The sequence below is a fragment of the Chenopodium album genome, chromosome 22 (assembly GCF_948465745.1).
Source record: "Chenopodium album chromosome 22, dcCheAlbu1.1, whole genome shotgun sequence".
In the NCBI taxonomy this organism is placed as follows: domain Eukaryota; kingdom Viridiplantae; phylum Streptophyta; class Magnoliopsida; order Caryophyllales; family Amaranthaceae; genus Chenopodium; species Chenopodium album.
Window position 1 is genome coordinate 1,912,560 of NC_137855.1, and position 27,952 is coordinate 1,940,511.

At 36.8% G+C, this 27,952-nt stretch overlaps 3 protein-coding genes across 4 annotated transcripts; 1 reads left to right on the forward strand and 2 right to left on the reverse strand.

The window, feature by feature from the left end:
- Nucleotides 1-560: 560 nt before the first annotated feature.
- LOC145604742 (uncharacterized) lies at nt 561-5,169 on the reverse strand. Its single transcript, XM_081660673.1, has 7 exons — nt 5,013-5,169; nt 4,787-4,906; nt 2,064-2,531; nt 1,763-1,902; nt 1,543-1,663; nt 1,061-1,201; nt 561-927 (listed from the first exon to the last, which is right to left on the reverse strand). Exons 1-7 carry the CDS (start codon nt 5,088-5,090, stop codon nt 853-855), a joined length of 1,143 nt encoding a protein of 380 aa, XP_081516799.1. The 5' UTR covers nt 5,091-5,169; the 3' UTR covers nt 561-852.
- Nucleotides 5,170-6,187: 1,018 nt separating this feature from the next.
- LOC145605917 (uncharacterized) lies at nt 6,188-10,332 on the forward strand. 2 transcript variants are annotated; one of them, XM_081661980.1, is made up of 9 exons: nt 6,188-6,378; nt 6,530-6,577; nt 6,761-6,830; nt 7,052-7,142; nt 7,229-7,290; nt 8,761-9,059; nt 9,133-9,166; nt 9,275-9,388; nt 9,894-10,332. In XM_081661980.1, exons 2-9 carry the CDS (start codon nt 6,530-6,532, stop codon nt 10,076-10,078), a joined length of 903 nt encoding a protein of 300 aa, XP_081518106.1. In that variant the 5' UTR covers nt 6,188-6,378; the 3' UTR covers nt 10,079-10,332. The 2 variants fall into 2 exon arrangements, with proteins under 2 accessions (XP_081518106.1, XP_081518107.1); XM_081661981.1 differs by having other exon boundaries at nt 9,278-9,388.
- A 618-nt stretch (nt 10,333-10,950) lies between these two features.
- LOC145603802 (magnesium-chelatase subunit ChlD, chloroplastic-like) lies at nt 10,951-18,199 on the reverse strand. Its single transcript, XM_081659787.1, has 15 exons — nt 17,862-18,199; nt 16,502-16,680; nt 16,089-16,173; nt 15,686-16,002; nt 15,391-15,514; nt 14,480-14,572; nt 14,299-14,394; nt 13,882-14,022; nt 13,593-13,790; nt 13,128-13,283; nt 12,798-12,905; nt 11,852-11,986; nt 11,573-11,731; nt 11,303-11,423; nt 10,951-11,222 (listed from the first exon to the last, which is right to left on the reverse strand). The coding sequence occupies exons 1-15, from the start codon at nt 18,120-18,122 to the stop codon at nt 11,137-11,139; spliced, it is 2,259 nt and encodes a 752-aa protein (XP_081515913.1). The 5' UTR covers nt 18,123-18,199; the 3' UTR covers nt 10,951-11,136.
- Between the last annotated feature and the right edge of the window lie 9,753 nt (nt 18,200-27,952).

Below are 27,952 nucleotides of genomic sequence, written 5' to 3' on the forward strand. Positions count from 1 at the left end.
TTAATTTTTCTGTGTTTCTTCCCTTCTTTTCATCTTTTGGTATCCAACATACAAACAAGGCACAATATTCTTGAACGACTCTGTACCCCAGGATTAACGTTACGAAACATATTGTCAAAAATCGTAATAGGTTGGAACAGTGCTACGCCTTACCATCAAAATAAATTATGCTCTGTACTTGTAACAACAGTCGTAAGTAACAAGGATGAGTCTATTCGGCCTAGATGAACTAATCTAGTTTATAATGACTTCAGTGTTTGGGAGAGAAATTTAAACACGAGGTCAAATGGGAGAAATCAACATTTTATAAAAAAGTTTGTGAATTAGAGATGGGAATTATACGAAACAAATTAAATTAAAAGAAGAATATGGAGTAGATTATTTTAACTCAAATTTTCAAATTGGATCCAATAAAATTAGTCCCACATGAAAATCAGCCATCTTTCAAAAAAAAAAAAAAAATAAAAAAAAATCAGCCAAATTCAAACTGTTCAAACAGTAAAGGCTTTCAGAGAATGTTATGTTAACAAAGACTCATGTACCAAACTACCAATCACTAATTAAGAAAGAAGAATTCTTGAGATATATCTAAAATTAAAGCTGATACAGATTTGTTTATTTAATTTAAGACATGAATTCACAAGCTTAACAAAACATAATGAGGCAAAAAAAGGGGGTTTAGAGAAAGAGATGAGCCACTAGTATACAACATTGTGTGACTGTAACTGTCTACTATCATCAAGATGCCCAAAAGTAGTGTCTTGATCTGAGGCCATATTCTTGTTGTCACTATTGAAGTTCTTGTTCTCTTTGTCCAAGTTGAACGAGCAAGCCTCACTTAAAACCTGGCTATCATGATGTGAGCTGCCTCAAATTGAACTTTGCCAACTCTTTGTACTTCTCCACAACACCAATTAAGCACACAGTCTGGAAAAAGCAAGGTTGTACTTAAGATTCGCATGGATTTCGTAGCAAACAAAAATCTAGAGGACAACTATGGAGAAAACTAAAACAAATCATATATGCCAGCCAGTAAAAAACTCAAGACAACTTTTAGTACCTTAACAATTTGGACTATTATAGTCTTCTCTGGATTTTTGAGATCTACTTTATGTGGTTCAGGAACAGCCTTGGCAACCGCATCTATTATCTTCATCCTCTCGATGCCAGAATTGGCACGAGCATCATATTGAACAGCAAACTGAGGGAATACATCCAAAACAAATTAATTATCTGATCCACAAGATCAGCACCATAAAGTTGATACAATCTAAGCACCACAAGATTCCAACTTTCTATCTCATATAGATGCAGGAGGTTTATTCCCATGTCAAAGTTCGTTTTGCACATTATGTCAATCACTCCATAGTAACCAAGTAACACTATCAGAATATTGATTGAATAGTTGAAAACCAAGTAACACTATCACCAAGCACAAAAATAGGCACTGTATATGAAAATTCAACATGCATAATTATGGCGAAAGAGTAACTGAGATCTGCCAGTACATAGTGTGTTTGTCAAGCATGTATGGGCAAGTACCTTGATTGGTGCTTCAGCGTTGACAGGGAAGTATTGTTCAATAACTGGCTTAATAGCTCTCGATATTTCCTCTTCAGATGCATAACATGAAAGTTCTACTGGTAGCACTCTCAGAAGAAACCTACAGAAATGAAATATCTTAGTGAAGTCCACAACAAAGGTAGTACTCGTTTGTGAAGCTGTCAAATAAAGAAGCTATATAAAGAAAGGCAGCTTGAACCTTGACATATGCTTCTTTGTAGCTGAAGCAGATTCCATCATATGCTGTACAAGTTCTCCAGGGCTAGGGTCTCCATCCTTTCTCCGCATAAGTACAAAGACAACACCATTACAGCCAGTATCAATCTTGGAGAAACGCCGCTGATTCAACAAAACAACATTTATTTCAAATACTAGTATAAGAGAAACACTCATGATGATGTATAATGTACCTTAAACATGTTAGACTTGCACTCATCTTTTTCTGGCCTTTTAATTGGAGGGTGGGGGGCGGTGTATTACAGATTGTCATATTAACTCACCTTGCCCTTATCTTTTAATTCCTTAAGTTCAGCTTCTATCAACTTATCAACGGATAGCTCTGCGGTATGATTTATGCTTTCTAACTTTTTGGTATCACTGCACTGTTTCTTTTCGATTGGTTCCTCATTCTCCTTGCTTTGGTCATCAGCTTGTTTATCAATTTCCTCACAACCATCAGCAACTTGTTTATCAATTTCCTCACAACCATCAGCAGCTTGTCCTGATCCAACCATAAGCAACTTATCATCCTTCTTAGCAGGATCAGTATTTTCTTCCAGGGTACTTCCATTGTTAGCAACCTCTTCTGCAACTTTTTCAGACTGGTTCTCGGCTCCATTCTCGTCATCATCTTCTTCATTATCAGAAGAGTCAGAGTATGAAAACTTTATTTTTTTGTTTGCAGGTTTCTCTGGTATCACTGTTATGTTAGCCCTTGAATCCTTGCCATCGACTAGCTCTTCTAAAATCTAATCAAAAACAAAATGATACTTTATAGGATTATCCACACAGACACACGCGAGGAAATAAACCAGAACAACAGGTCCAATATCATGACAAAATAAGGGCCTTCACAGCCAAAGCGCATAACATATAAGATTTGAGTGTATAAGACACTCCAGTTACTTTGTTATGTGAAATTTATGCAAAAGTTCAAGCACAGAGAACAACAAGGAAGTAAGACTTGATAATGCTCAAATACTGTACAGTATATGGGTGTTTATGTATGTGCCAATTAGGTCTGTATGAAACAGCTGCTTTGCAAGGATACTACTGTAATTTTGCTCCTGCACAATTAATGAGCTGTTGCCTGTTTAATAGTATGACCTAACATTTTTGGCAAATGACAAGCTCTCTTTAATTGTTTTCCTCTTCCCATCATCTGCCTTGTGAAAAATAAATATATAAATAAATAAATAAATAAATTCTTGACCATTTGTGCAGCACAAGAAACACTAATTCTTGGAAGCTGTTATTACTAGGAAAAACCGCTGGAAAAATTTTAGCACTAGAAAATATAAAATAACTGAGTTTGGAGCTTTGGACCCTTCAAAATTCAAGTCTTGACCAATAATAAAGATAAAAGAAAAGGTCCACTATAATCTCTTGATCCAATGCTACAACTTCAAGCCAATAGCCAGGCCAAGGCAGTAGGTTGCATAGCTATGAACTATGTTACTCGGACACGCCATTTTTGGCCTCATACCCGGGTCAGTACGACCCGACACGGACCCGGGTATGAAATCCGTTCCGGACACTCCGTTTGGCTCTCGGGTATGGCATAGTTGTCTTGGAGCTTCAAAAATAGCAGGGAAGAGCTTCAAAAATAGCAGGGAAGAGCTTCAAAAATGGCGAACAGTAACACTCAACAGAGGAGAGAGGAGAGAGGAGAGAGGAGAGAGAAATAAAAAATGAATGGTTGAGTCTTTTATTGGACCCACACTCCACTCTCTTTTTACAGAAATTTCAACATATGCTTTTAAAATTTGGCAGTATCAATAAGAGTTTTGGCAGTATTAGACTATTATATTAGGTACTTAGGTAGTAGACTAGTAGTAGTACTACTTTTCGTTAAAAAAAAAATAGTATTACTATACAGAGTATATTATACAGTCTAATTTAAAATAAAAATTGCAAATTTTTTTATGGGGACTTGCTATGATTATCCTATTTTTTTTTTCTTTTATTGTCGTATCCGTACCCGAGTCCAAAGTAAAGACGGTGTCCCCGTGTCCTAAATTTTTGAAAATGACGTATCGGACACTCGGATCCGTACCAATATCGGATACCCGTACCCGTGTCAATGTAACATAGGCTATGAAGTCCACGTTAAGAATGATAATACCTACCAAATATATCTCGAATTACTTAGTTCATGGATATCCAAATAGTAATATATTTTTCAGCAGTATACAATCTCTCTTCTATGTTTTTCTTCTTGATCATTTGTGCAACCTAAGAAACACTACTAGGTGTTTGATGCTGTATTAGCAGGGAAAATGTGTGCCGAAATTTTTGTTACATTAGAAAATGTAAAATACCTCAGTTTGAACCCTTCAAAACAATGATGATGATAAGGGAAAAGGTCCACTCTAATCTCTTGATGCAATCATACAACTTTAAACTAATATGCTTATATGCTTAGGTATCAGAGTCTGCAGTAAGCATATTCAGAACCCATATTCACTCAATATCTGTCGGACCAATTGGTTTAAGGATATTCAACCAGTAATCTTTTCGGCAATTAACAAGTTTTCTTCTATGTTTTTACTCTTTCCATCACTTCTCTTTCCTCCTTAGTTCTTATTAATTCAAAAATCCCAAAACATCATTTCCTCTCATCTTTCCTTAAGCCTAAATAACTATTAGCTCTAGGACACTACTCATATATTACTAGCTTAAACACTTCAAATTCAAACCAACAACAAATATCGGCGAAAAAGCCCAACTTCCTACAAGTACAAGGTCCACCTTAAACATTAAGCAAAGTTCAATGTTAATAAACCAATTAATCTATATATTCAATACAAATCCCAATTCACTTCAAATCACCCACCCCACCAAGATTATCAAACCCCATCAATTAATAACATGAATAAAGCCTAAAAGAACATAAAAATTAAAACTTGAATAGTTAGGGTGCTAAAAATCACTATTTCAATCAAAAAACATTTTCTAAATCTATTAAAATAAATACATAATAAAAAAGAATAAATTAACATACAGTATCAATGACATTGATAGCTTCCTGAGAAGCTTGGTGTTCCCTTCCACCATCACAGGTTATGAAGAAGCCTTGAATTCCTGGTCTTAATGGGCTTGGTCCCTTCTTCTTCACTGCTTTCTGGTAAACAAATTAAATAAATAAAAAAATCACAAAAATCAAATTCATTAAATTAATTATATACAAAAAAAAATGAAGGAATAAAAATGGAAAAAAGGGGATTTACGTTGTGAGGTAGGTAACATCGTTTGCGTTTTTTGGGGTCGTTGGTGTTAGCAGTTTTTGGTTGGTTTTCAGAAGCCATTGAAAGAGAGAAGGGAGGTTAGTGAAGCCGAAGAACAAGAACTGAAAGAGGGTTTTGATTTGGGACTTTTGTTTGAGAGAATTCACTTCAATTGGTTTTTACAATCTAAACGCATCGGTTTGTTGTGATGATAGAGCAAAACTCATCGTTTACTAGAGTGTTTGGGTTGTGTTCAATATACTACGTACTCTATATCTTGTTTGAATTTACTTAAATACGGATTAAGTAGAAATAACTAAATAAGTACAAGTAAGAGAGTGAGGGATAGCTCAAGTGGTTAGAGCTCTCCTCCCGGTTCCAAGAGATCTTGAATCGATTCTCATCATCCGCCCTTGTGGCTCTCTAAACACCAAAAAAAAAACTAAATAAGTACAAGTAAACTTTTCGTTTAGGTATTACTGTACTAGTGGTAACCTTATTCTATTCTTGGAAGAAATACATTAGAATCTCAAAGCACCATAGCCAACACTATCACATATTCTCTTGTTATGGCCTTACGGGGCAAGTTATTGAGGATTTGCCTTAAGTTACCCATAGAACAACTCTTATTGATGATATTGAATTATTGATTAGCTTCATTGTTCGCATTATGTGGATACTAAAAATAAAACTCATTGATTTCAAAAAAATTAATCGTTTTTTTATTGGCATCAATAAAAGAAGGAAAATGTTATACATAGCCCTTAGGGCTATATATAAACATTAAATTTTTTGAAAATCGTAAAAAGTTAACAAATCATCAAAATATAAACACTAATAACACTGATTTACGCGTGTTTTTGTCAAGAATTCCTAATTTTATACAATTTCCAAGAATATATTTAATGCTTATATATAGCCCTTAGGACTACATATAACATCACCCATAAAAAAAATGCATTCGTACTAGTAATTCAGAACCAACTACGCATTACCAAAAGATGGATTACACTTGCCCAAAATGAATTTAAGTCAACGAAGTCGTTATTGATCGAGTTAACCAATCCTCACTTGGTGTGCCACAGTAGCCATTAGCCAACTTCAACATTGTTCACTTCACTTGGGGCTCAAGGCTCAACCGTTGTAGTGTAACACATTTAGGCCTTGTTCTTTTAAGCTTCTAGGCATAGGAGTCAGCAGAGCCGAGCAGTTACACTGAAGCAACGAGTCTAAAAAAATTGTGCTCTCCTCCCTCACATTTGAATTTCAGTCGTTTGATTTCGCGCTAATTAACCATTGTTTTCTCTCTCCTACACTCCAATTTTTCCACTTTAATTTTCTTCAATCAAGATTCATCTTCGAATTCAAGGTTTCGCATTTGCAGTTATTTTCCCCCTTTAATTAGTTTCAGCTTCCAATTTCTTCAATTGTTAAAATTAGGGTTTATGTTTCACCAAATCAAATTTTCAGGTAGTAATTTTACAATTATTAACCGAATTTGCATGTTGTTGTTTCTGCAGATGGAGGCGCTTTACACCAAACTCTATGAGAAGTACTCTAAACTCAAGGTTTGTTTCTCAATTTTTATCCTTCAGCTTCTTCATTTTTAGGGATTTTTCCCCCAAATTGAGAAATTTTACAGAATTATGAGTTTATGCGGGTTTTTTCGATGATTTTTTCTCTTTCTAGTGAATAATTTTGATGAATTTATAGGGTTTCTGGGTTTACATGATTGTCTATTTGGAATTTAGGTGGAAAAGGATCGTGAGTTGGATAAAGCTAATCAAGAACAAGAAGTGAAATTTATTGAGTTTATGTCTGGTATTTATACTTTACTCTTTAATTTCACTATTCAATTAAAGATTTGTGTAACATTGCTGCTCAACTTTCGTTCTCGTGAAAGAATAATCGATTTGTATTGCTTGTGGAGCTTAGTAGTAGAAATTTAACTATAAAGTCTACATTGTGGTATATGGTCATTGCAATTTTTGGATGATGGTGATTACTTGTTCATGTTACCTCCATTTTAATTGTCATTGCAGCGGCGGAATCTCTAGTAAAGCATTTGACCACTGAGAACAAGAGATTGTTAGAAACTATTGATGAATTACGGAGTGAAGTTGTATCGCAGAGGTATCTATCATTGCAGCATTTGATGTGTCTAATCTGTTAAGCCTAATCATGACCACTGTTTTTTCTTTTTCTTTTTCTGGTTGCAGAACTGCTAAAGACCAACAGTATGATGATTTCCAGCAACGTTTAATGGAGGAAAAACAAAAGAGTAAGTGTAATCTACTGCCAAAATTTTTCTGATAGTTGCTTTATGTTCTCAGATTATGCTGTAAGCATATGTGCTAGGAACATGTTATATTGTCTATTTAGTGACTATCTTATTAGTATGATATTGGATGCTAATCATGCCATATAGTGTAGAGGTTCATGGCTAATTGCTGCTCAGTCTGTTGGAAAACTCCCCTCTGAAGAAGGAACATAAGATAATTAGAATCAGAAAAAAGAAAGAAAAAGCAGTTCTCACCCCCCCCCCCCTCCCTCCTAACCTATCCCCCTAAAAACGTAGCGATAAAATGCTAAGTATGGGATTGGGCCAAAGCGCAACACCTAAGTGTGGGGTGTTGGATGGTGATGCTGTTACCAATGCCAACAACCCTCGGGGCCAAGGCACGACCATGTTGTAGGCATGGGGAATGTGCACAAGAAGGCATAAAACACCTTTTACTTAAATTTTTTTTTTTCAATTTTGCCAATTGAGGGTAGCAGGCATGCCTTAGTGCCAAGCAAGGCAATGCAAGGCCTAGGAAGGCAAGGCAATACAAGCTAAGACAACGCAAGGCCTAGCCAAGGCATCATAGTTTATGATTACAAAGGGTGGATTAAGGCATAAATGAGATGGTTTTGGGCACCAAGTATGCCTCACGTGTTTCTTTGGGAACCCTCGGAAGCACCTCGATGCATAATCTTGCCAGGTTAAAAAATTGTTCTCTAGTAGCTAAAATTGAAGGCTAATACATGACCAATTTTAGAGAATTTGGACCTAGTGTCAAAATATCTCGACATTGTTGGTGATCCATCCTAGGGTCATATAATGTTGTTTGGAACCATATACAACTAGTATTCGGTCACGTAAAGGTTCGTGGCGGCCTTGAGTCGACGAAAGGAGACATAAGTTGTAAATGGTTTAAATTAACATTTAAAGGCAAAGTGGATGATTCCAACCACTCAAACAGCCTTCTGAGGTATCATTAGGCCTTGGAAAGCACCCTGACTTATTTTTATACTTGGGTCCAGAAAAGTCAAAATTTGTCCAAAACTGAAGGCTATAATCCACGCTTTTGGACCAATTTCGCAGGTTTTGGGACCCGATGACGAAAACTTTTGGGATGGTAGGGGATGCATCCCTAGGTCATAAAATGTTGTTTGGAACCATGTATGACCAATAGTCAGTCGCATAAAGGCCCATCGTGGCCTTGAGTTATTAAAGTGAGACGTGTATGTAAACGTCTTAATGACAGTTTAAAGGCAAGGTAGATTGTTCTAACCAACCACATGGGCGCCCAGGGTGTTGTGGGGTCAATGGAAAGCACTTTGCCAATGCTTTTGTCTAGTTTGCAATATCATCTCTGCTTTTGAATTGTAGCTCATGGTTTTAAGGATGGAGGGTTCTCTCTGGTGTGATGCTTTTGTTGCGTTATTAGTTTTGACTCAAGACTGACTCTTTGTCCAATGTATGCAGATCATGAGCTTTCTGCAGAGGTTGAGCAACTACGGCAGTTACAGCAGGAGATTCCTAACTCTAGCAACCAAACTAACCAACATGATGAGGAGCAAAATATAAACAGTGTTCAACGTAGCCCATCTGTATCTCGAGGGCAGGTGAATGAATCGCCAATGAGAATGACAAGGACACGTGCTAGACTTCTAATGGAAACTGATTCTGCCATAAATAGTACATCAGCTGGTCTTCACGAGCCTTCATCCAAGAAAAGAAAGTTATCAGATCAATCTAAAGATGTTTCAAATGCATTAGTGCAGGTATTTTTTGGGGCTATTTTGAGCCTAGGATTATTGATATTATTTACTGATTGTTCTGTGTGTGAACATGCAGCCAGAGTGTTGTCGAAGCAACATTGACAATGAAGGTTCGTCTATGGAGTTATACCACCAATCAACTTGAGAAAATTATTGTATGCCTGCTAAATTCTTGTTAACTAACAAGATTACTTTTCATTACTCTGTAATTTCTGTAGCAGGTCCTTGTAAATGCCTGTTTCAAAGTTTTGTTGAGTGCCTGATTGGCATGAAAGTTTCTGTTGCTAATCAGCCTGAGGGAAGGTGTCTACATGCAGTCCATCAGTCCAGTGGTAATTCATTGTTGATCATCTTTTGGCATTGATGGAGAAATTGTTGCTGACAAGCAGCTCCCTTCTTCATGACATATACACTTAATGTTTGGAGTTCTGTGTTAAGTTTGAAGTGTCACTCTATCTCTTTCACCTGTACTCTAGATCTTTACCTTAAGTTTCCTGTCTTCACTCTCTTTCTGAAGTATAATTTCGTATCCTATTTCTCATACATAATAACCTATACTACCTTATATAAGTGCATATTTATGGAGATCTCTTTACCCTATGACTTCCGCATAGAAATCATATGAGCCTTTGGTTCTTTATTGAACCATGTGGAAGTGATGTTAGGTGTTACTGATTTCTCATTGCTTGGAGCATCTTTTATTTCTATAGACACCAGCTATTCCATGGACTGTTGCTGTTTGTCGCATAAGTGCATGTATGCTATATGATAAAATTTACCTTTGCAATTAATTTGGCAAATATAAAACTTAATTTTGTCTATTTTGGCTTATTGCAGGTTATTCATTTACTTTGACATGGGTGAATAAGGCTACCCCAACGGGAGAGTTATTGTATCATGTATCCTCCCTAGGGACATTTGCTAATGTGGCTCCGGAGTGGATGCAAGAAGTTATCATCTTCAGCACAAACATGTGCCCCATTTTCTTTGAGAGAATATCTCGTGTTATCAAACATCGCTAGCTCTTGGCTTCTTGGGCTGCCACAGGCTCGGTTTGATACAGCGCCTTTGATCCAATGACTGATATTTGAGATTTATTTGTGCATTAGTGATAGATATTATATGTGCTGGTAGCATCCCCTCATTATCTAATAGTGCTGGTAGCATCCTTAATTGTTCATTATATGTGATGTATGTAGTAAACCTTGCGAATTTTCAGGTAGTTTCTCTCCTAAGCTACTTTTGTAAGTTATAGTCTTTAATCTAATTTCTTCTACCATGTTGTGTACCTGTGTACTAGTTTATTTATGTAATTGCTTTAGAACTTCAAGATTTCTATATCATAGATTAGCATGAACGATCTAGTTCAAAAAGGCAAAACCTGAAAGCCTCATGTTCAAAATTGAATACACATCTTTTTGCACTTCCTGCGGTGTCTAGAGGTAGCTGCAGGCAGTGATTGACAGTGTTGCTGACTGCTGAGTGAACTTTAAGTTTAACCTGAGATGATTTTGGAGCCATATTACCTTCCATGAATTTCTAACAGAGGCTATAACTCAACCCCTTACCTGATACAAGACAAATGGCATGTTCTTTTTTTTTTTTTTTTTTTTTTTTTTTGACACAAAAATGGCATGTTCTGAAATACCTCTCAATAGATGCAATATTGTCCAAGTGAGGAATTTGAATTGCCCAAATCATGTCACTGTAAGAGTAATCACAGATGATCTGGATCCGAGTCTGCAATCAGAATGTGCAATTTCCATTAATTTGCATTTAGATTGCAAGGAGATGTGTAATTTAGGTTGCGTCCTCGGGATTATTTTTGGTTATTTCTCTAGTTCAATTATAGGTCCCAATTTTTGTTTGAACTTCAGTTTGCTATATTTTGGAATGATGATCGACCTTGAGCTCAAATTATTGGGTGTCACTTGGGAATAAGAATGCCTTTACAATACAACCTTACTTCCGACATCGGGTCAAGATCTATTAACATGATTTTATCAAGATCTACAAAATATTTGAATCATGTAGTAAATACATTAGCTTTCGATATTGGCAGCTTGACCTATGTATGTAATCAGGAGTTTTTTAAGTCTGACAAGGCGTCCTTGGTTGTTGCTGAGATTACGGCATCAGAAGCATTAGGCAGATAATAGTATTTTCCTGCATAAAGATTTGAAATTTGAATCATATTAGAGAATGCACAAGAAATTTCAAAAGAAATCTGTTCTTGTAAACCATACCCTGAGCTACTCTGGCTATCTCTTTGGCAAAGCCAGTGGATACAAATTTGTTCTCTGTGTCAATGACAAGCAGTGACATTCCTGATTTGTAAATTTTACCAGCCACTTCAAGAATCTCTTCCTAATAAGGAGCACAACCATGAAACATCATTAATTTTCAGGGCATAAAAAATAAATTACAGAAAGGCCGAGGGGATAAAAAATAAGGAGCACAACCATGAAACATCATTACTAAGGTCCAGCCTCCAGGAGGTGTAGAGAATAGATTACCTTTAACTCTTTTGAAGAAGGCCGAGGGGTATCTGCAGTTACTGCTTCTGGGTCTGTAGATCTTTTCAGTGATATGTTTGCTCTACCATCAGTTATAGCAACAATCATGATGCGTCCAACATCTCCACTTTTTTCTGCATTCATCCCGACCCTCACAGCCTAAGCATATGTAGAGGAGGAGTCAGAAAGGATTTGCAGCATTGTAGCTTGAGTACAGCAAATTGAATTCAAATGTTGAGACACATTAAGGCACAGCATAGGTAGTGCAAAAGTACTGACCATTGTAAGACCATGAGCTAGAGGAGAACCTCCACCACATGGAAGTTTCTCAAGACGTTTTCTTGCCATTGAAATTGATCTGGAAGGAGGCAGGAGAACTTCTGCAGAGTCCCCGCGAAATGGAATGATAGAAACCTAAGTAACCATGTGAAAACATAAACATAGGGAACCTCCTAAAAATTGAGGAAAAAAAGATCTAGAAGAAAATATATTGCCTTTGTTTGGCAAGTTGAAATATATAAATAGAAAGTTTCTTAGTCTGTCCTCATGTCTGATAGAACATAGAAGAGATATTGCATAGACTGTAAAGCAACTGCACAACTACACAAGTATCTGGCAGAGTGGCAGTACAATGTAATCTTAGGAGGCTTTTGGCCTTTTTGCTGAACTGACTACATAAAATTTAAAGGAAAATTTTTTACAAGAAGAAAAGGCAATATCAACGTTCGAAATTTCAAACCATAATTACGCCCTACATCAAGTTCAATGATGATGTGACAAGGTTGAGCAACCTGAGCATCATCCCACTGGAAAAGTAGTCAGCAATTTTCTGAATGGTTTATCGAAGATGTAAAATTTGAAACCTTGCATTCAAAAAAATTCTAAATGTTGGATTCATCAGAAATAGAAAGGTAAAACTGGATACTGGTAAAGGAGGAGGGAGGCAGGGGTGGGTGTGTGGGGGTAGTGTTAACGATTCATTCTCAAGTTCTCAACCATTGATGACCGACTTGTGCCAACCGGCATGGGATATGTTGAAGTGCACACATAAGCCCACAACACTGCTATCAATCATATAGAAGTGGCATGCCTAGCCACAACATAGCATGCCATGGATTAGCAGAGGAAGTTATCCATGTGCTACGTTTGGTAGGAAATATGCAAACCTTTGCAATTTTCATCCAGAATAACATCATGCTGGTTTTATTAGTTAAGTTAGAATCACCTGATCTCTACTTGTATAGCTCTCAGCCAACAACTTGAGTGCTGCACCTTTTGCATTCTGCATACGGTTTAATGCCATGCTCCCACTAGCATCGACCACAAATATAACCTATCATCAAACAATTATCAAGCCAATGAAATACAGTAGTAAAAGTAATGCCTTTTCTCTATTTCCCAAGATCATAAAATTATTATTTTTCTATGGTATTAGGGTTAAGCTCTGAAAAATATGTGATGTAGTGTTTTGGAGGGCTCGGGGAAGTAATGCTATCAAAAGTATAAAGAATAAAAATGACAGATTTAGAGAGGTATCAAAGCCGGCAGTAAATACCAAAGCTCCTGCTTTTCTAGCCATTCTTTTTGCTCTCATGTCTGTTTTTTCCACAAAAACTTTCCTTTCCTTGAGCAAATCCTTCTCCTTCCTCAGTTTTTGATACGGAGCAGCAGCTCTGAGGGTTGCATCCACGGCTAATCTCCTGACAGGACCCTGTTCAGAATAAGTCTTGTTTAGTGGAAATAGAAATGGTGGGGCTTACAGTATACCAGAGGCAGCGAACAGGATAATCAAAGCAATAAAAGTGTCAGATTCTGGTTCGAAGTCTTCTGATGCAAATAACCTATCCAGTCTTATGCAATGAAAGAATAATCGGGAATCCTGTTTCTTCTTTTAATCAGTCTTTACTGGGTGAGTAGGTTAAAATCTTTGGATTCATTGGTTTATTGAAGATATTTAGGATATAATAAATTAATAAAGCTTTAGAAAAGTAAGTAGACAAGCTTAAGATGCACTAGAAACCTTTGGAAGCATTGGCTTAATGTAGCGGCCTCGGTCATCTGAAAATATGACATTCTTTGCTCTCCCAGCCTTCCCTTTACGTCTCTGAGCTTGTTGAGCAAAGAAAAGAAGTTTCTCATCCACCAAACCTCCCTCTGCGTCAAAGATAAATTCTTCGGGTAACTGATCCTGTTGTTCGTTCTCCTCATCATTCTCATCCTGCAACACATCAAGTAAATGTCAATCCAGAAACAAGCCACAAGTCAATAAACAAGCAGGAACTAGAACTTAGAAAGGGGGAAAAAGGAACCTCTTGGTCTTCTTCCTCATTCTGCTCCTCAGATGAATCCTGATTCTGTTGAGGAGGTGGTGGTGGTGGCGGCTGCTGCTGATTTTGATCTTCTGGAGGCCTTTCCTGAATGATTGAACGAGGAAGAATTACCAGTTCAACCTGAAATGAAACAATATAATAGATTTTAAAAACTAGTTTGCTTCAAGAGGTCATCATATCATTTATCAATCCAAAATTCCAAATGACACTGTAGATGTCCACAACTACACTTGACAAAATGTTCAAATCTTAAAGAAACTCCCAAGCTACATATGATTTATAAGCATAATGTTATCACATTCTGTGATGATCTCAAGGAAAGTTTGACTTCACAATTTCACAAAAGCACTAAGAAAATCCAGAAAGCATTAAGGTTTTACTTGAACGATACTTAACAGCTTTCTTCAGATCATCCACGCTAACTTTTTCACGTCCTTCAAAAGCAGCCAGACATTTAGCAACACGCATAGCATACAACTCAGCTCTGTGGCCCTGCAAATAATTGTTACGCTTGTAGAAGCTCATACTAATTTGAAATTATGCCAAGATGATCAAATGAGAGTCCAATTTTTAGAACCTGGCAACCACCTCGCATTGCTTCCATGACCAAGTATTTTAGTTGCTCCCTGCTAATAGTAACATCTTTCAAGTACTCACGTGCCAAAATGATCTGCGACATATTCCAATAGACAAAGAATTAAACATACATTTGGGAAGCCAGGTCCCAAACAAGGACAAAGCATTTCACAGACAGCTGTTTGGAGAGTCTCAACACGATTTATGATATGCAGCTTTGATGGCCTGATATATGCATTTATCAGTGCCTGAGAAAGGAAGTCTTGCATTTGGGATGGGGGCATTAGGGGATGATGCATAGCCTGAGGAATGTAACAGAGGAAGTATGCTGTTTGGGTAGTGAGGCATTGTGAGGTGGCTGGCATATCTTTGGAATAAATTAGATATGATGGTGATAAATTGGGTTATTTGTCTCTTGTTCTCCCATGTCTACAGGCCTTTTGTACAAGTTTTGGAAGGAATATATCTGGACATTTCTATGGGGTTTGGCTGACTGTTCTTCCATTCTTTTAGATAGAGAAGTGTACCTTTCTTTACTTTACTGCTACTCTATGGGAATTTCCAGGGTTGCTAGAGAAAAAGCATGATTGGCATGCTAAATTTTATCATTGACTACTTTACAGGACACCTTATTCTCAGTTGTTGTTACTCTCACAAATGAGTTACTATACCAAGTCCAGTACAAGATACAGCACTGTCTGGAATGAGTTCATACATATGCATATTATTACAAGGCTTCCTCACTAGGTACATAAAAAAATTCCCTTCTGTGAAAAAGGAACTTCTTTTCATGGTTACAGAGAAGTGAAAATCAGAAAAAGCTCAACAAACCAGCAAATGAGAAGTGGCAGCTATAAGTGGGCGTGCTTACAAGATAGTAGGTAAAACCCAACTTGATTGTTACTTTATTACCTGTGTTTTAGCTAATTCTGTTTCCTCTTCAACCATTTTAAATACTTCATTGATTTGTTCCTGAAACTGTGTTGCAATTCCAACAGCTGCAACACGATCATCAAAACTCATTGGAAGATCTGCACTGCAGAAGGATTAGGACATCAATGTAGGATGCAAAAAATCAAAGAAAGAACAAGCCTACATGATGTGCTGTTAATGTACAGCCTGTATCTTGTACTTCGTAAGCAGATTGAAGCAATACCAACTAATAAAAACCCAACAATGCATATTCAAAGAACCCAGAATACAATACCTCAAATTAATAGCTACACGATCCAACAAATGCTCACGTACAGCACCCTCTTCTGGGTTATAAGTGGCAATCAACAAGGGCTTGCATGGGTGACGAAAACTGATTCCTTCTCTTTCAACAATATTGACACCCTCGGTTAAAACATTCAGGAGCAAGTTACTGATCCCTTCGTCCAGAAGGTTTATCTCATCAATATATAGGACACCTCTATGAGCTTCAGCCAAAAGTCCAGGCTGGAAAACAGTAGCTCCTGTTTTCACAGATTCCTCAACATCAACAGACCCAATAAGTCTATCCTCTGTAACACCAAGAGGAATCTGCAAAGTGTAGAGCCAGTAAATAAATGAAGGTAAGGAACACAAAGGTAAATATATAAGGATGTTAAATGTTTTATGTACAGTACCTGTACAAATGGAGATTTTACAATTTTGGTCTTTATGTTGCCAGATGAATCATATTCAAGACGATCAGCCAATCCATCTTCCCACCTTCACCATATGCACTATATTAAATGATTAAGCAAGCAAACTAAATGCACACCAAACAAGGTATGACTGATAAATGAAGGACAGCGCTACAGTGCTACACCCATACGTTACTTGGTTTTGCTTGTTAATAAACTAACAGAATTCAATTTAGTAGCAGAAAAGAGTAAGAACAAAGCATGTAAAATTAAGCTTCATCAGCAAAACATTACATAGATGTCATGAAGAACATGTTTAATGGGAGAGAAATTGAAAAATTAAGGGTATATACTTCATACAAAGCATTTTCAGATGAAAAAAAAAACACTCAAAATATATGGAGTAACCTTACTCTTCTGGATTGGATGGATCAGCATTTGCAATGGAACCCACAACTACATCAATAGGTGGGAGAATGGCATGTAAACCACGTGCCATAATTGTTTTGGCTGTCCCTCGCTTTCCTGATATGCCTATCCCTCCTATTTCACGATCGATAGCTCCAAGCAAAAGTGCAGTTTTAATAGCATCCTGCAATTAGATGAACAACTTTATTGAGAAAATCAAGAGGTTACAGGTGAACAAGTTATACATATAATGTTCCACAAGACTATTCACGATACGCTTGCAGTTTCAGTGGTAAGCTCTGTAGTACATCAACGATATATTTTAGCTCACATTTCAAATCAAATGTCCAATCATTCATTCATATAAATATCCAAATACCACATCAATTTACTCATCAACTAGAAGTTCTTAAACAATGACATCCACTCTTTAGTTTTAACTGCAAGTCTTCTGTTCCTCAAACCCCAAAAAGGTTGTGAAACAATCGATTCATCAGGCTCTTTCAATATCAGTGAAAGATATTGTACTAGGATTTGGTATATAGACAAAATTAAGACCAATTTCCTGGTAATTTATTACTTGCAGTCAAACATATGACATACTTCCAAGAATGTTGCTCCCTCCATTGCAATAAGAGTGCAACCAAGGTGAGAATTTCTTAAAACCAGAAAGTAACTAGACGAAATAACTCAATAAACCAGATGTCCCATAAAGTCTAATCAATCCATCGGGATATATAATTGGCTCCCAATAATAGACGGATTAGCTTTATTGGCAGTCTTGAAGATGATAGCATAATCACCTCGATATAGCAAATGACCTTCTGCCTCCACCAGATTCAAGGCCTTTCCTCCTAATCTCTCACAAGAACACGACGACATAATGCAAAAATGAACTACACTAAGCTGCCCACAGCCTAATTCAATCTACAATCATCTTCAGCTAAATGTGTATTTCAATAAGCAAATTGTGGTAATTCTGCATCAATCTCCCATGCCCCGACTCGATATTCTCATCCTCAGTATGCCCAAAGAACCTAATCTCCCCCATAGCTAGTCAGCTAGACGATCGAGTTCAACTCAAAAAGAACTCCTTTTGATTGCCACCTATATAACCCGACTCGATGTACAACATCAAATTCAATCATATTTAACTCTCAGAGAACCTAATCTCCTCCATAACTAGACGATCAATAAGTCTAAAATTCGAAATTACAATCTAATATGAACAATTTTAAGCAATTCCAGGATCATTCCACCCATAATTTTCAAACATTTATACCAAGAACCAAAATTTAACAAATTAGCATAAATAAAATAATACAGAAATCGACAGAAAAGGAGAGATAATGAGAGAAGCCATACTTGTCCAACAACAGCAGCAAGAGGGAAGAATTGTCGTCCATAATTAGCGTCTCTAGGGTTTTCAGAGTCGGAAACAACGGTGCCATTGTCGGAATTAAGAGTTGTGGCAGCGAGAATTCTGAACGGCGGCGGTGAACGGCGGAAGTTGCGGCGGCGCGTGAGCTTAGTAGAAGTGAAGGTGGTGTAGGAGAGAGAGAATGGTTTGTTGGAAAAAGAGTGTGAATTGAGGAGAAAGAAGCTTGGTGAAGATGATAACGCCATTGTTGTCGAGCTTGAGCTTGAAGAAGAGGATGGAGAAAATTGTTGAGTTCACTTATCTGTTTCTCTATATCAGCCCACCAATTGGAGTATATTGTTTTATTTATTTATTTATTTTCTAATGATGACCAATCTAAAGAGGACACTTGTATTCACTCTCAAATCTCAATTAACGAGATTCGAACCTGCAACCTCTAATAGTTGTAAAACTAATAATCTTACCACCGAGCTTACTACGGAGTGTATAGTGAATAACAACATGAATAACAAATTTATTACAAAAAAATATTAAGTCATAAATTAAAATGTATTTTAATGTTAACCCATGCATACAAGAGTATAATTTTTTTGACCTTTTTTCAGCCTGAAAAAAAAATTGCCAAGATATTTAATACCCTCAAGGAGTCCAATAAGAGCGGTAGAACCATCCAAGATGCCCTTAAACAGCCAATTTTACCCCGTTCGCAACTTGCAGTGATTTCGTAAACTCAAGCCTACCATGGACGTTTTTGACAACATATTATATCATATATGGTTTTAAACGACGTTAAATAACCCCGAAATGTATCCTTTAGGGTCTCAATACTTTTCGCCTCTAGGCCCCGAAACCTTAAAATTTTCTCAAAAAGCGTGGATTATAGCCTTCAATTTTGTAATTTTTTAACCTTTTTTCGCCCAAAAATAAAAATTGCCGAGATGTTTAACATGGTCCCTTATACCCTCCAGGAGTCCAATTGGGTCGGAGAAACCATCCAATATGCCCTTAAACAGTCAATTTACCCGTTCGCGACTTGTAGTGATTTCGTAAACTCAAGCCTACCACGGACGTTTATGACAACATATAATGATCAGATATGGTTTCAAACAGCATTATATGACCCCAAGATATATCCCTTAGGATCTCAAGACTTTTCGCCACCGGGCCCGAAACCTCCAAATTACATCAAAAAACGTGGATTATAGCCTTCAATTTTGTAATTTTTTGACCTTTTTTCGCCCAGAAATAAAAATTGCTGAGAAATTTACCATGGCCCCTAATTCCCTCCAGGAGTCCAATGGGTCGGTGGAACCATCTAATATGCTCTTAACCAGTCAATTTACCCTATTCGCAACTTGTAGTGATTTCGTAAACTCAAGCCTACCACGGACATTTATGAGAACATATAATGATCATATAAGGTTTCAAACGGCATTAAATGACCCTGAGATATATTGCTTAGGGTCACAAGACTTTTCGCCACCAGGCCCCGAAAGCTCCAAATTTCCTCAAAAAACGTGGATTATAGCCTTCAATTTTGTAATTTTTTAACCTTTTTTCGCCCAGAAATAAAAATTGCCGAGATGTTTACCATGGACCCTAACACCCTCCAGGAGTCCAATTGGGTCGGAAAAACCATCCAATATGCCCTTAAACAGTCAATTTACCCGTTCACAACTTGTAGTGATTTCGTAAACTCAAGCCTACCACGAACGTTTATGACAACATATAATGATCAGATATAGTTTCAAACAGCATTATGACTTAGGGATGGCAATCGTAAACGGATATCCGCCAACCCGATCCACCCGATTTAATTTAATGGACGAAAATCCGCATTAAATGGATGATGGGCGGATGACGGATGAAGCGGGTGACGGATCGGGTCGGATTTGGGTGGGGCTCCGCATCATCCATCACCCGATCCGTCATCTGTTTATTACCCGATCCGTCATCCACCCGAAATTTTATATATATATATATATATATATATATATATATATATATATATATATATATATATATATATATATATATATATAAATAAAAATTTAAAAAAAAATAATTCTGTACGAAATTATAATTTTTTTTTTTTTTTTTTGAAAAACTGTACGAAATTTTATATATATATATATATATATATATATATATATATATATATATATATATATATATATATATATATATATATATATATATATATATATATATATATAAATAAAAATTTAATAAATAAATATATAAACCCCCCCTAAATTCAGAAACCCTAATCCCTAATTTTGAACACCACCCAGCCAGGCAGGCACCCACTCACCCAGCCACCCTCATTCTCTCTCAGACTCTCACACTGATTCTTTCTCACTCAGACACACTCAGTCCCTCACCACCGGCCCACCGCTCTGCGACAATCCGGCGGGTTCTCTCACCGGCGATTCGGGGACAGCCCGACCATCCTCACGCACCTCCCTCTCTCTCACTCGCACTGATTCTTTCTCACTCAGTCTCAGTTTCGCGGTTTTCGCCACACTCAGTCCCTCACCACCGCTCTGCGACAATCCAGCGAGTTCTCTCACCGGCGACAGCCCGACCATCCTCACGCACCTCCCTCTCTCTCACTCAGACAATCAATTTCGCACTGATTCTTTCTCACTCAAACACTCGCGACAATCCGGCGGGTTCTCTCACCGGCGACAGCCGACCATCCTCACGCACCTCCCTCTATTTTATTCTCGTTCAAGCCCTTCAAGGTATTTTTCTTTTTAGTTTGTTCTAATTTATTCTACTAGTGTAAAGCCTAATCAAGTAATCATCTAATAATTTCTAGTTGTTGAAGTAATTGACTTGATTTGTAGATCTGAATTTGTGAATTGTTGTGACGATGTGAACCCATCTGATTTGTTGAAATTTCTGATTTGTGTTTTATATGTAAATCTGAATTTTGAGTATATATATTTATTGATTGAAATATGTTCTGCTTTCTTGTGAATATATTATAGAAAAAATTACTTTATGCTTCATAACACTAGTGCTAAATTATATTGCTGTCTTTAGGAGGTTTGTGAGTAGTTTGAATAGCCGATTCAAGATAATATCACGTAATACCTTGCGGGCTGACATTATGAAGATGTTTACAAGTGAAAAATTAAGTTTAAAGAAAATATTAGAGGGTAATGGGTCAAGAATTGCCATCGCTACCGACATGTGGACAGCTTCAAATCAAAGGAAAGGTTACATGGCAGTAACATCTCATTACATCGATGAGTTTTGGGTACTTCGCAATAAAACTTTGAGGTAACCAATATACTTCTACTATTGTAATTATGGTTGTTTTTAGTGTGTTTTGATGGCTGATTTTTGAGGTATTGTGGGTTGTTGCATTGCTGATATTTTTTTACTGATTTGGGTGTTTATGTGGGCTGTTTTTAGTGTGTTTTATGCTGATTTTGGAGGTATTGTGGGTTGCTGCATTGCTGATTTTTTTTACTGATTTAGGTGTTTATGTGGGCTGTTTTTAGTGTGTTTTATGCTGATTTTGGAGGTATTGTGGGTTGCTGCATTGCTGATTTTTTTTACTGATTTGGGTGTTTATGTGGGATGTTTTTAGTATGTTTTATGCTAATTTTTGAGGTTTTGTGGGCTGCTGCCGTGCAGATTTAAATTAGTAAATTTTACGCATAAAATCTTAACTTTTTTTTTTTTTATTATATGTAGGATGATGAAGATTTCATGGACTTTTGAAGGAAGAACATAACAAATGAACTTCATGTTTTTTATAATGTTGTGTAATTTGAAACTATTTGCAATGTTGTATGCATATTTGCAAGTTTGTATTGATTAGTTGTCGGAAACTTTGTTTTATTTAACTTGTGACAATCCGGGAAACTTTGTTCTTATTTTACTTGGGACAAAAAAGGCGACACTTGATGTTTTTTTTACAAGGGTAATACATAATATCGATAATTCGATGTATTAACATCAATAATATGCAATAACAAAATTCATGAATTTATATATTAGAAATTATAATTATCATCCGTTTATCATCCGATCCACCCGTTTCACCCGCGGATGACGGATGGATCGGATGCGGGTGACGGGTGGATCGGGTGGAGCGGATGGTGGATGCGGGTGGATGCGGGTGAAGCTCCATCCCATCCGAATCCGATCCGTTGCCATTCCTAATATGACTCCAAGATGTATCCCCTACGTTATCAAGACTTTTTGCCACCGGGCCTCGAAACCTTAAAATTACATCAAAAAACGTTGATTATAGCCTTCAATTTTGTAATTTTTTGACCTTTTTTCGCCCTGAAATAAAAATTTCCAAGATATCTACCATGGTCTCTAATACCCTCAAGGAGTCCAATTGGGTCGGTGAAACCATCCAAAATGCCCTTAAACAGCCAATGTACCCCGTTCGCAACTTGTAGTGATTTCGTAAACTCAAGCCTACCACGAATGTTTTTGACAACATATAATGATCATATATTGTTTCAAACGACAATAAATGACCCTAAAATGTATCCCTTAGGGTCTCAAGACTTTTCGCCACTAGGCCCCGAAACTTTAAAATTTTCTCAAAAAGCGTGGACTATAGCCTTCAATTTTGTAATTTTTTAACCTTTTTTCGCACCAAAAATAAAAATTGCCGAGATGTTTACCATGGTCCCTAATACCCTCCAGGAGTCCAATTGGGTCGGAAAACCCTACTAATATGCCCTTAAACAGTCAATTTACCCGTTCGCAACTTGTAGTGATTTCATAAACTCAAGCCTACCACGGACTTTTGTGACAACATATAATGATCAGATATGGTTTCAAACAATATTAGATGGATATCAAGAGTTTTCGCTACCAAGCCCCGAAACCTCAAAATTTCCTCAAAACAAGTGGATTTTAGCCTTCAATTTTGTAATTTTTTGACCTTTTATCGCCTTGAAATAAAAATTTCCTAGATATCTACCATGGTCACTAATACCCTCAAGGAGTACAATTGGGTCGGTGGAACCATCCAAATTGCCCTTTAACAGCCAATTCACCCCGTTCGCAACTTGAAGTGATTTCGTAAACTCAAGCCTACTATGGACGTTTTTGACAACATATAATGATCATATATGGTTTCAAACGACATTTTATAACCCCGAAATGTAACCTTTAGGGTCTCAAGACTTTTCGCCACCGGGCTCCGAAACCTCAAACTTTCCTCAAAAAACGTGGATTATAGCCTTCAATTTTGTAATTTTTTGACCTTTTTTCTTCCAGAAATAAAAATTGCGAAGATATGTACCATGGTCCTTATTACCCTCAAGGAGTCCAATTGGGTCAGTGGAACCATCCAAAATGCTCTTAAACAACCAATTTACCCCGTTCGCAACTTGTAGTGATTTCGTAAACTCAATCCTACCACGGACATTTATGACAATATATAATGATCAGATATTGTTTCAAACGGCATTATATGACCCCGAGATGTATCCCTTAGGGTTTCAAGACTTTTTGCCACCGGACCCCGAAATCTCAAAATTTCCACAAAAAACGTGGATTATAACCTTCAATTTTGTAATTTTTGACCTTTTTTCGCCCAGAAATAAAAATTGCTGAGAAATTAACCATAGTCCCTAATACCCTCCAGGAGTCCAATGGGTTGGTGGAACCATCTAATATGCCCTTAAACAGTCAATTTACCCTATTCGCAACTTGTAGTGATTTCGTAAACTCAAGCCTATCACGGACATTTATGACAACATATATTGATCATATAAGGTTTCAAACGGAATTAAATGACCCCGAGATGTATCGCTTAGGGTCACAAGACTTTTCGCCACCGGGCCCCGAAAGCTCCAAATTTCCTCAAAAAACGTGGATTATAGTCTTCAATTTGTAATTTTTTAACTTTTTTTCGCCCAAAAATAAAAATTGCCGAGATGTTTACCATGGTCCCTAATACCCTCTAGGAGTCCAATTGGGTCAAAGAAACCATCAAATATGCCCTTAAACAGTCAATTTACTCGTTCGCAACGTGTAGTGATTTCGTAAACTCAAGCCTACAACGGACGTTTATGACAAAATTTAATGATCAGATATGGTTTCAAACGGCATTATATGACTCCAAGATGTATCCCCTACGATATCAAGACTTTTCGCCATCGGGCCCCGAAACCTCAAAATTTCCTCAAAAAACGTGGATTATAGCCTTCAATTTTGTAATTTTTTGACCTTTTTTCGCCCAAAAATAAAAATTGCTAGGATATTTACCATGGTCGCTAATACGCTCCAGGAGTCCAATGGGTCGGTGGAACCATCTAATATGCCCTTAAACAGTCAATTTACCCTGTTCGCAACTTATAATGATTTCGTAAACTCAAGCCTACCACGGACATTTATGATAACATATTATGATCATATAAGGTTTCAAACGGCATTAAATGACCCCGAGATGTATCGCTTAGGGTGACAAGACTTTTCGCCAACGGGCCCCAAAACCTCCAAATTTCCTCAAAATACGTGGATTATAGCCTTCAATTTTGTTATTTTTTAACCTTTTTTCGCCCAAAAATAAAAATTTCCGAGATATTTACCATGGTCCCTAATACCCTCTAGGAGTCCAATTGGGTCAAAGAAACCATCAAATATGCCCTTAAATAGTCAATTTACCCGTTCGCAATGTGTAGTGATTTCGTAAACTCAAGCCTACCACAGACGTTTATGACAACATATAATGATCAAATATGGTTTCAAACGGCATTGTATGACTCCAAGATGTATCCCCTACGGTATCAAGACTTTTCGCCATCGGGCCCCGAAGCCTCAAAAATTCCTCATAAAACGTGGATTATAGCCTTCAATTTTGTAATTTTTTGACCTTTTTTCGCCCTGAAATAAAAATTGTCAAGATATCTACCATGGTCCCTAATACCTTCAAGTTGTCCAATTGGGTCGGTGGAACCATCCAAAATGCCCTTAAACAGCCAATGTACCCCGTTCGCAACTTGCAGTGATTTCGTAAACTCAAGCCTACCACATTCGTTTACGACCACATATAATGATCATATATGGTTTCAAACAGCATTATATGACCCCGAAATGTATCCCTTAGGGTCTCAAGATTTTTTTCCACCGGGGCTCGAAACCTCCAAATTTCCTAAAAAAACATGGATTATAGCCTTCAATTTTGTAATTTTTTGATCTTTTTTCGTCCTAAAAAAAAAATTGCCGAGATGTTTATCAAGGTCCCTAATACCCTCTAGGAGTCCAATTGGGTCGGTGGAACCATCCAATATGCCCTTAAACATTCAATTTACCCGTTCGCAATTTGTAGTGATTTTGTAAACTCAAGCCTACCACGGATGTTTATGGCAACATATAATGATCATATATGGTTTCAAACGGCATTATATGACCCCGAGAGCGGCCCTTAGGGTCTCAAGACTTTTTGCCATCGGGACCCGAAACAAATTTTATTAATTCTGTAATTTTTTGACCTTTTTTCGCCCATAAATAAAAATTGCCAAGATGTTTACCATGGACCTTAATACCCTCCAGGAGTCCAATTGGGTCGGTGGAACCGATTAACAAGATTCGAACCTACAACCTCTAATAGTCGTAAAACTAATAATCTTACCACCGAGCTTGATATGGAGTATACAGTGAATAACAACATGAATAACAAATTTTCCAAAAAAAATTTAGTCATATATTAAAATGCATTTTAATGTCAACCCATGCATACAAGGATATATTATTATCAAGAACCTCTATAAGAAATAGAAGGCTTATTGGAATAGATAAGGTATATATGAAGCCTCAGTTAATTTCTGGGATACATGGCATTTTGGTAAATTAATCAACAACTTTATCTAGTCATCATCACTGTAGGACCCGCTTTTATTGAAAAAATTGTTGATGTATTTACAAAATTGTCATGTGATAAACAAAATATGTGTATCTCAGAGATTAACTTGTATTTACCCTAAGGTATATATGAACCGTTAAGCATATTTCTACACTGCATGACTAGATATGGTCATGTATGGGCTATGTCGCGATGGCTCATGTGCCAAGCCCACGTGACTTTTATCACTGCTGCAAGTCGTGCTTGAAATGGTCAAGATTAAGTCATGTCGAGTTTTAGAAAATAAAGTTCATACACACCTTAACAATGTTTTGTGATGTGTTGACTCGTGTAGTACCTTGTGTCTTGCTTATAATTCCTAAAATTATCGATACGTCCAAAGTGAACATATCGACAAGCAAATCCATTGTGCTCATGCCTAATTTTCAAAATATTAGAAATGTACAAACCATAACAAAGAAAAAGTATATTTTTATTTGATTCAATTGACATGTATTTGTTTGATATAAATCTCTAAGTAGATGTCGTATGACTTTTTAATTTATGAATCAATCTTTGTTAAAAATAAATTATAAAAAAAAATTAACACATATAATCATTTAGTTGAGTAGAGATCAACTTAAATAGTTTACATGGAGTCCTGGATCGAATCCTATCGACACGACTACACCATTACTTGTAATTTGCAAGTTTCTCTACTCCAAAACAAAACGAAAAAATAACCATTTAATTGATGTGGAGCGAAAGAGAACAAAACATTATACTATAAATACCACGTACAAAGTAGTCTTCTCCCATTCCATTTATAAGGGTTAGAATCGTGCATCTTTTCTTTATATTTCAAAAACATAAAACAAAAAAATTACAAGGGCTAGAAAGCCAAATGGATGATTCATTAAGGAGTAAGGAGTTTAAGGACTATTAGGAGATACACTGCAGCAACTACAGCATGAAAGAAACATATTGCGTTTTACCAGTAGGCTTCTTAATTCAGCCACAACTCCACATTTATTCTGTATTCCAAGGGCTGCAAGCATTCAGTCACCCCAAATGAGTCTAAAAATCGAACATTATCCTAGTTTCATCTTCTTCCCTTGCAAATGTAAAACCACCACGAGGTGAAGAGTTGGGAAAGTGACTCATCATCTTGAAACATCTTAGCTCTTCGGGAATACAATCCGGCTCTTATACATGTCTCACACATCATAAAGAAGATCTAAGAGATTCTCCTAGCAGATCTAGTGAAACCAATACTCAATTGCAGCACATAAAAACTTACAGGTAAAGTGTAGAAACAAAACAATTTCTTAAAATAAAGGTAGACTTGTAAAGATGATTGCTAAAGAACTATTGTCACAAAATATACTCATTTACGGATTTACCCCATATTCAAGTTTATATGCCCATACCACAGCATTTTTAACAAGTTTTTAGCCTTAACCTCTGTGTCATTTCCTTATGTTAGCAAATTAATGGGGTGGAATATTTGTTTGGTACATGAACATGCAAAAACTTAAGAGAGCAATCTTGTATCAAAATATAAACCCTTTTCGGTAGTATAGAAAAGATGAAAGTGATATACTGATATTCAACTAATCTTATAAAGCTTTTTTTGGAGGGGATAGAAGAACAGATCAAACAAGCTAAACTAATACAAGCATATACTATTGGAGAGATATCAAAGCACAGACACATACAGAGAAGTTTGCAAAGCAAACAAATTGCCTAACCTGTCCGCCTTGAAAACACATCAGATATGGCCTCTGCTTCTGACTTCCAATGCACATCCACAGGATAAAATGTTCAAATGCTTAGTTACATTTCCACAAGCTTTCAAACTGTCAACCCAAAATTCACCTGAAAAAACCAATCAAGCTAGTCTAAAGCTTCCTCTTAACATCTTTAAGATCAGCAAAGTTCGCCAGAGAACTGAAAGTTCACTGTTTTTAATTTCTCAACAATGCAAAAGCACAGCTGAATCAGATCAGTAATCTGTGACCTTGTAGGTTGTAATATGCTATGAGTATGCCACTGCTATAGACCGAGTATTTGGTTTGCTTGAATGAAACAGTAAAATAAGGAACAGAGGAAAGCTTAGGGGATTTGATTGAAATATGTAAATAACGGCTACAAGAACTATGGTCTACAAGAACCAATGAGCAGTGTGAGTTGATGGAAAAGGAAAAACAAATATTATGAAAACAAGTTGAAAGCATTTTAATA

What these genes read in the sequence shown, in the direction of transcription:
- LOC145603802 (XM_081659787.1), bottom strand. Translation starts at nt 18,122, where the DNA reads ATGGCGTTATCATCTTCACCAAGCTTCTTTCTCCTCAATTCACACTCT. An exon ending in CAGAATTAGCTAAAACACAG is followed by an intron (nt 14,573 to 15,390) that starts GTAATAAAGTAA and finishes AATATGTCGCAG; the next exon opens with ATCATTTTGGCACGTGAGTA. An exon ending in CAATGCGAGGTGGTTGCCAG is followed by an intron (nt 14,395 to 14,479) that starts GTTCTAAAAATT and finishes AATTATTTGCAG; the next exon opens with GGCCACAGAGCTGAGTTGTA.
- LOC145605917 (XM_081661980.1), top strand. Translation starts at nt 6,530, where the DNA reads ATGGAGGCGCTTTACACCAAACTCTATGAGAAGTACTCTAAACTCAAG. An exon ending in ATTTATTGAGTTTATGTCTG is followed by an intron (nt 6,831 to 7,051) that starts GTATTTATACTT and finishes TTGTCATTGCAG; the next exon opens with CGGCGGAATCTCTAGTAAAG. An exon ending in TTTCAAATGCATTAGTGCAG is followed by an intron (nt 9,060 to 9,132) that starts GTATTTTTTGGG and finishes GTGAACATGCAG; the next exon opens with CCAGAGTGTTGTCGAAGCAA.
- LOC145604742 (XM_081660673.1), bottom strand. Translation starts at nt 5,090, where the DNA reads ATGGCTTCTGAAAACCAACCAAAAACTGCTAACACCAACGACCCCAAA. An exon ending in CTATCAATGTCATTGATACT is followed by an intron (nt 2,532 to 4,786) that starts GTATGTTAATTT and finishes GTTTTTGATTAG; the next exon opens with ATTTTAGAAGAGCTAGTCGA. An exon ending in ACGCTGAAGCACCAATCAAG is followed by an intron (nt 1,202 to 1,542) that starts GTACTTGCCCAT and finishes GTATTCCCTCAG; the next exon opens with TTTGCTGTTCAATATGATGC.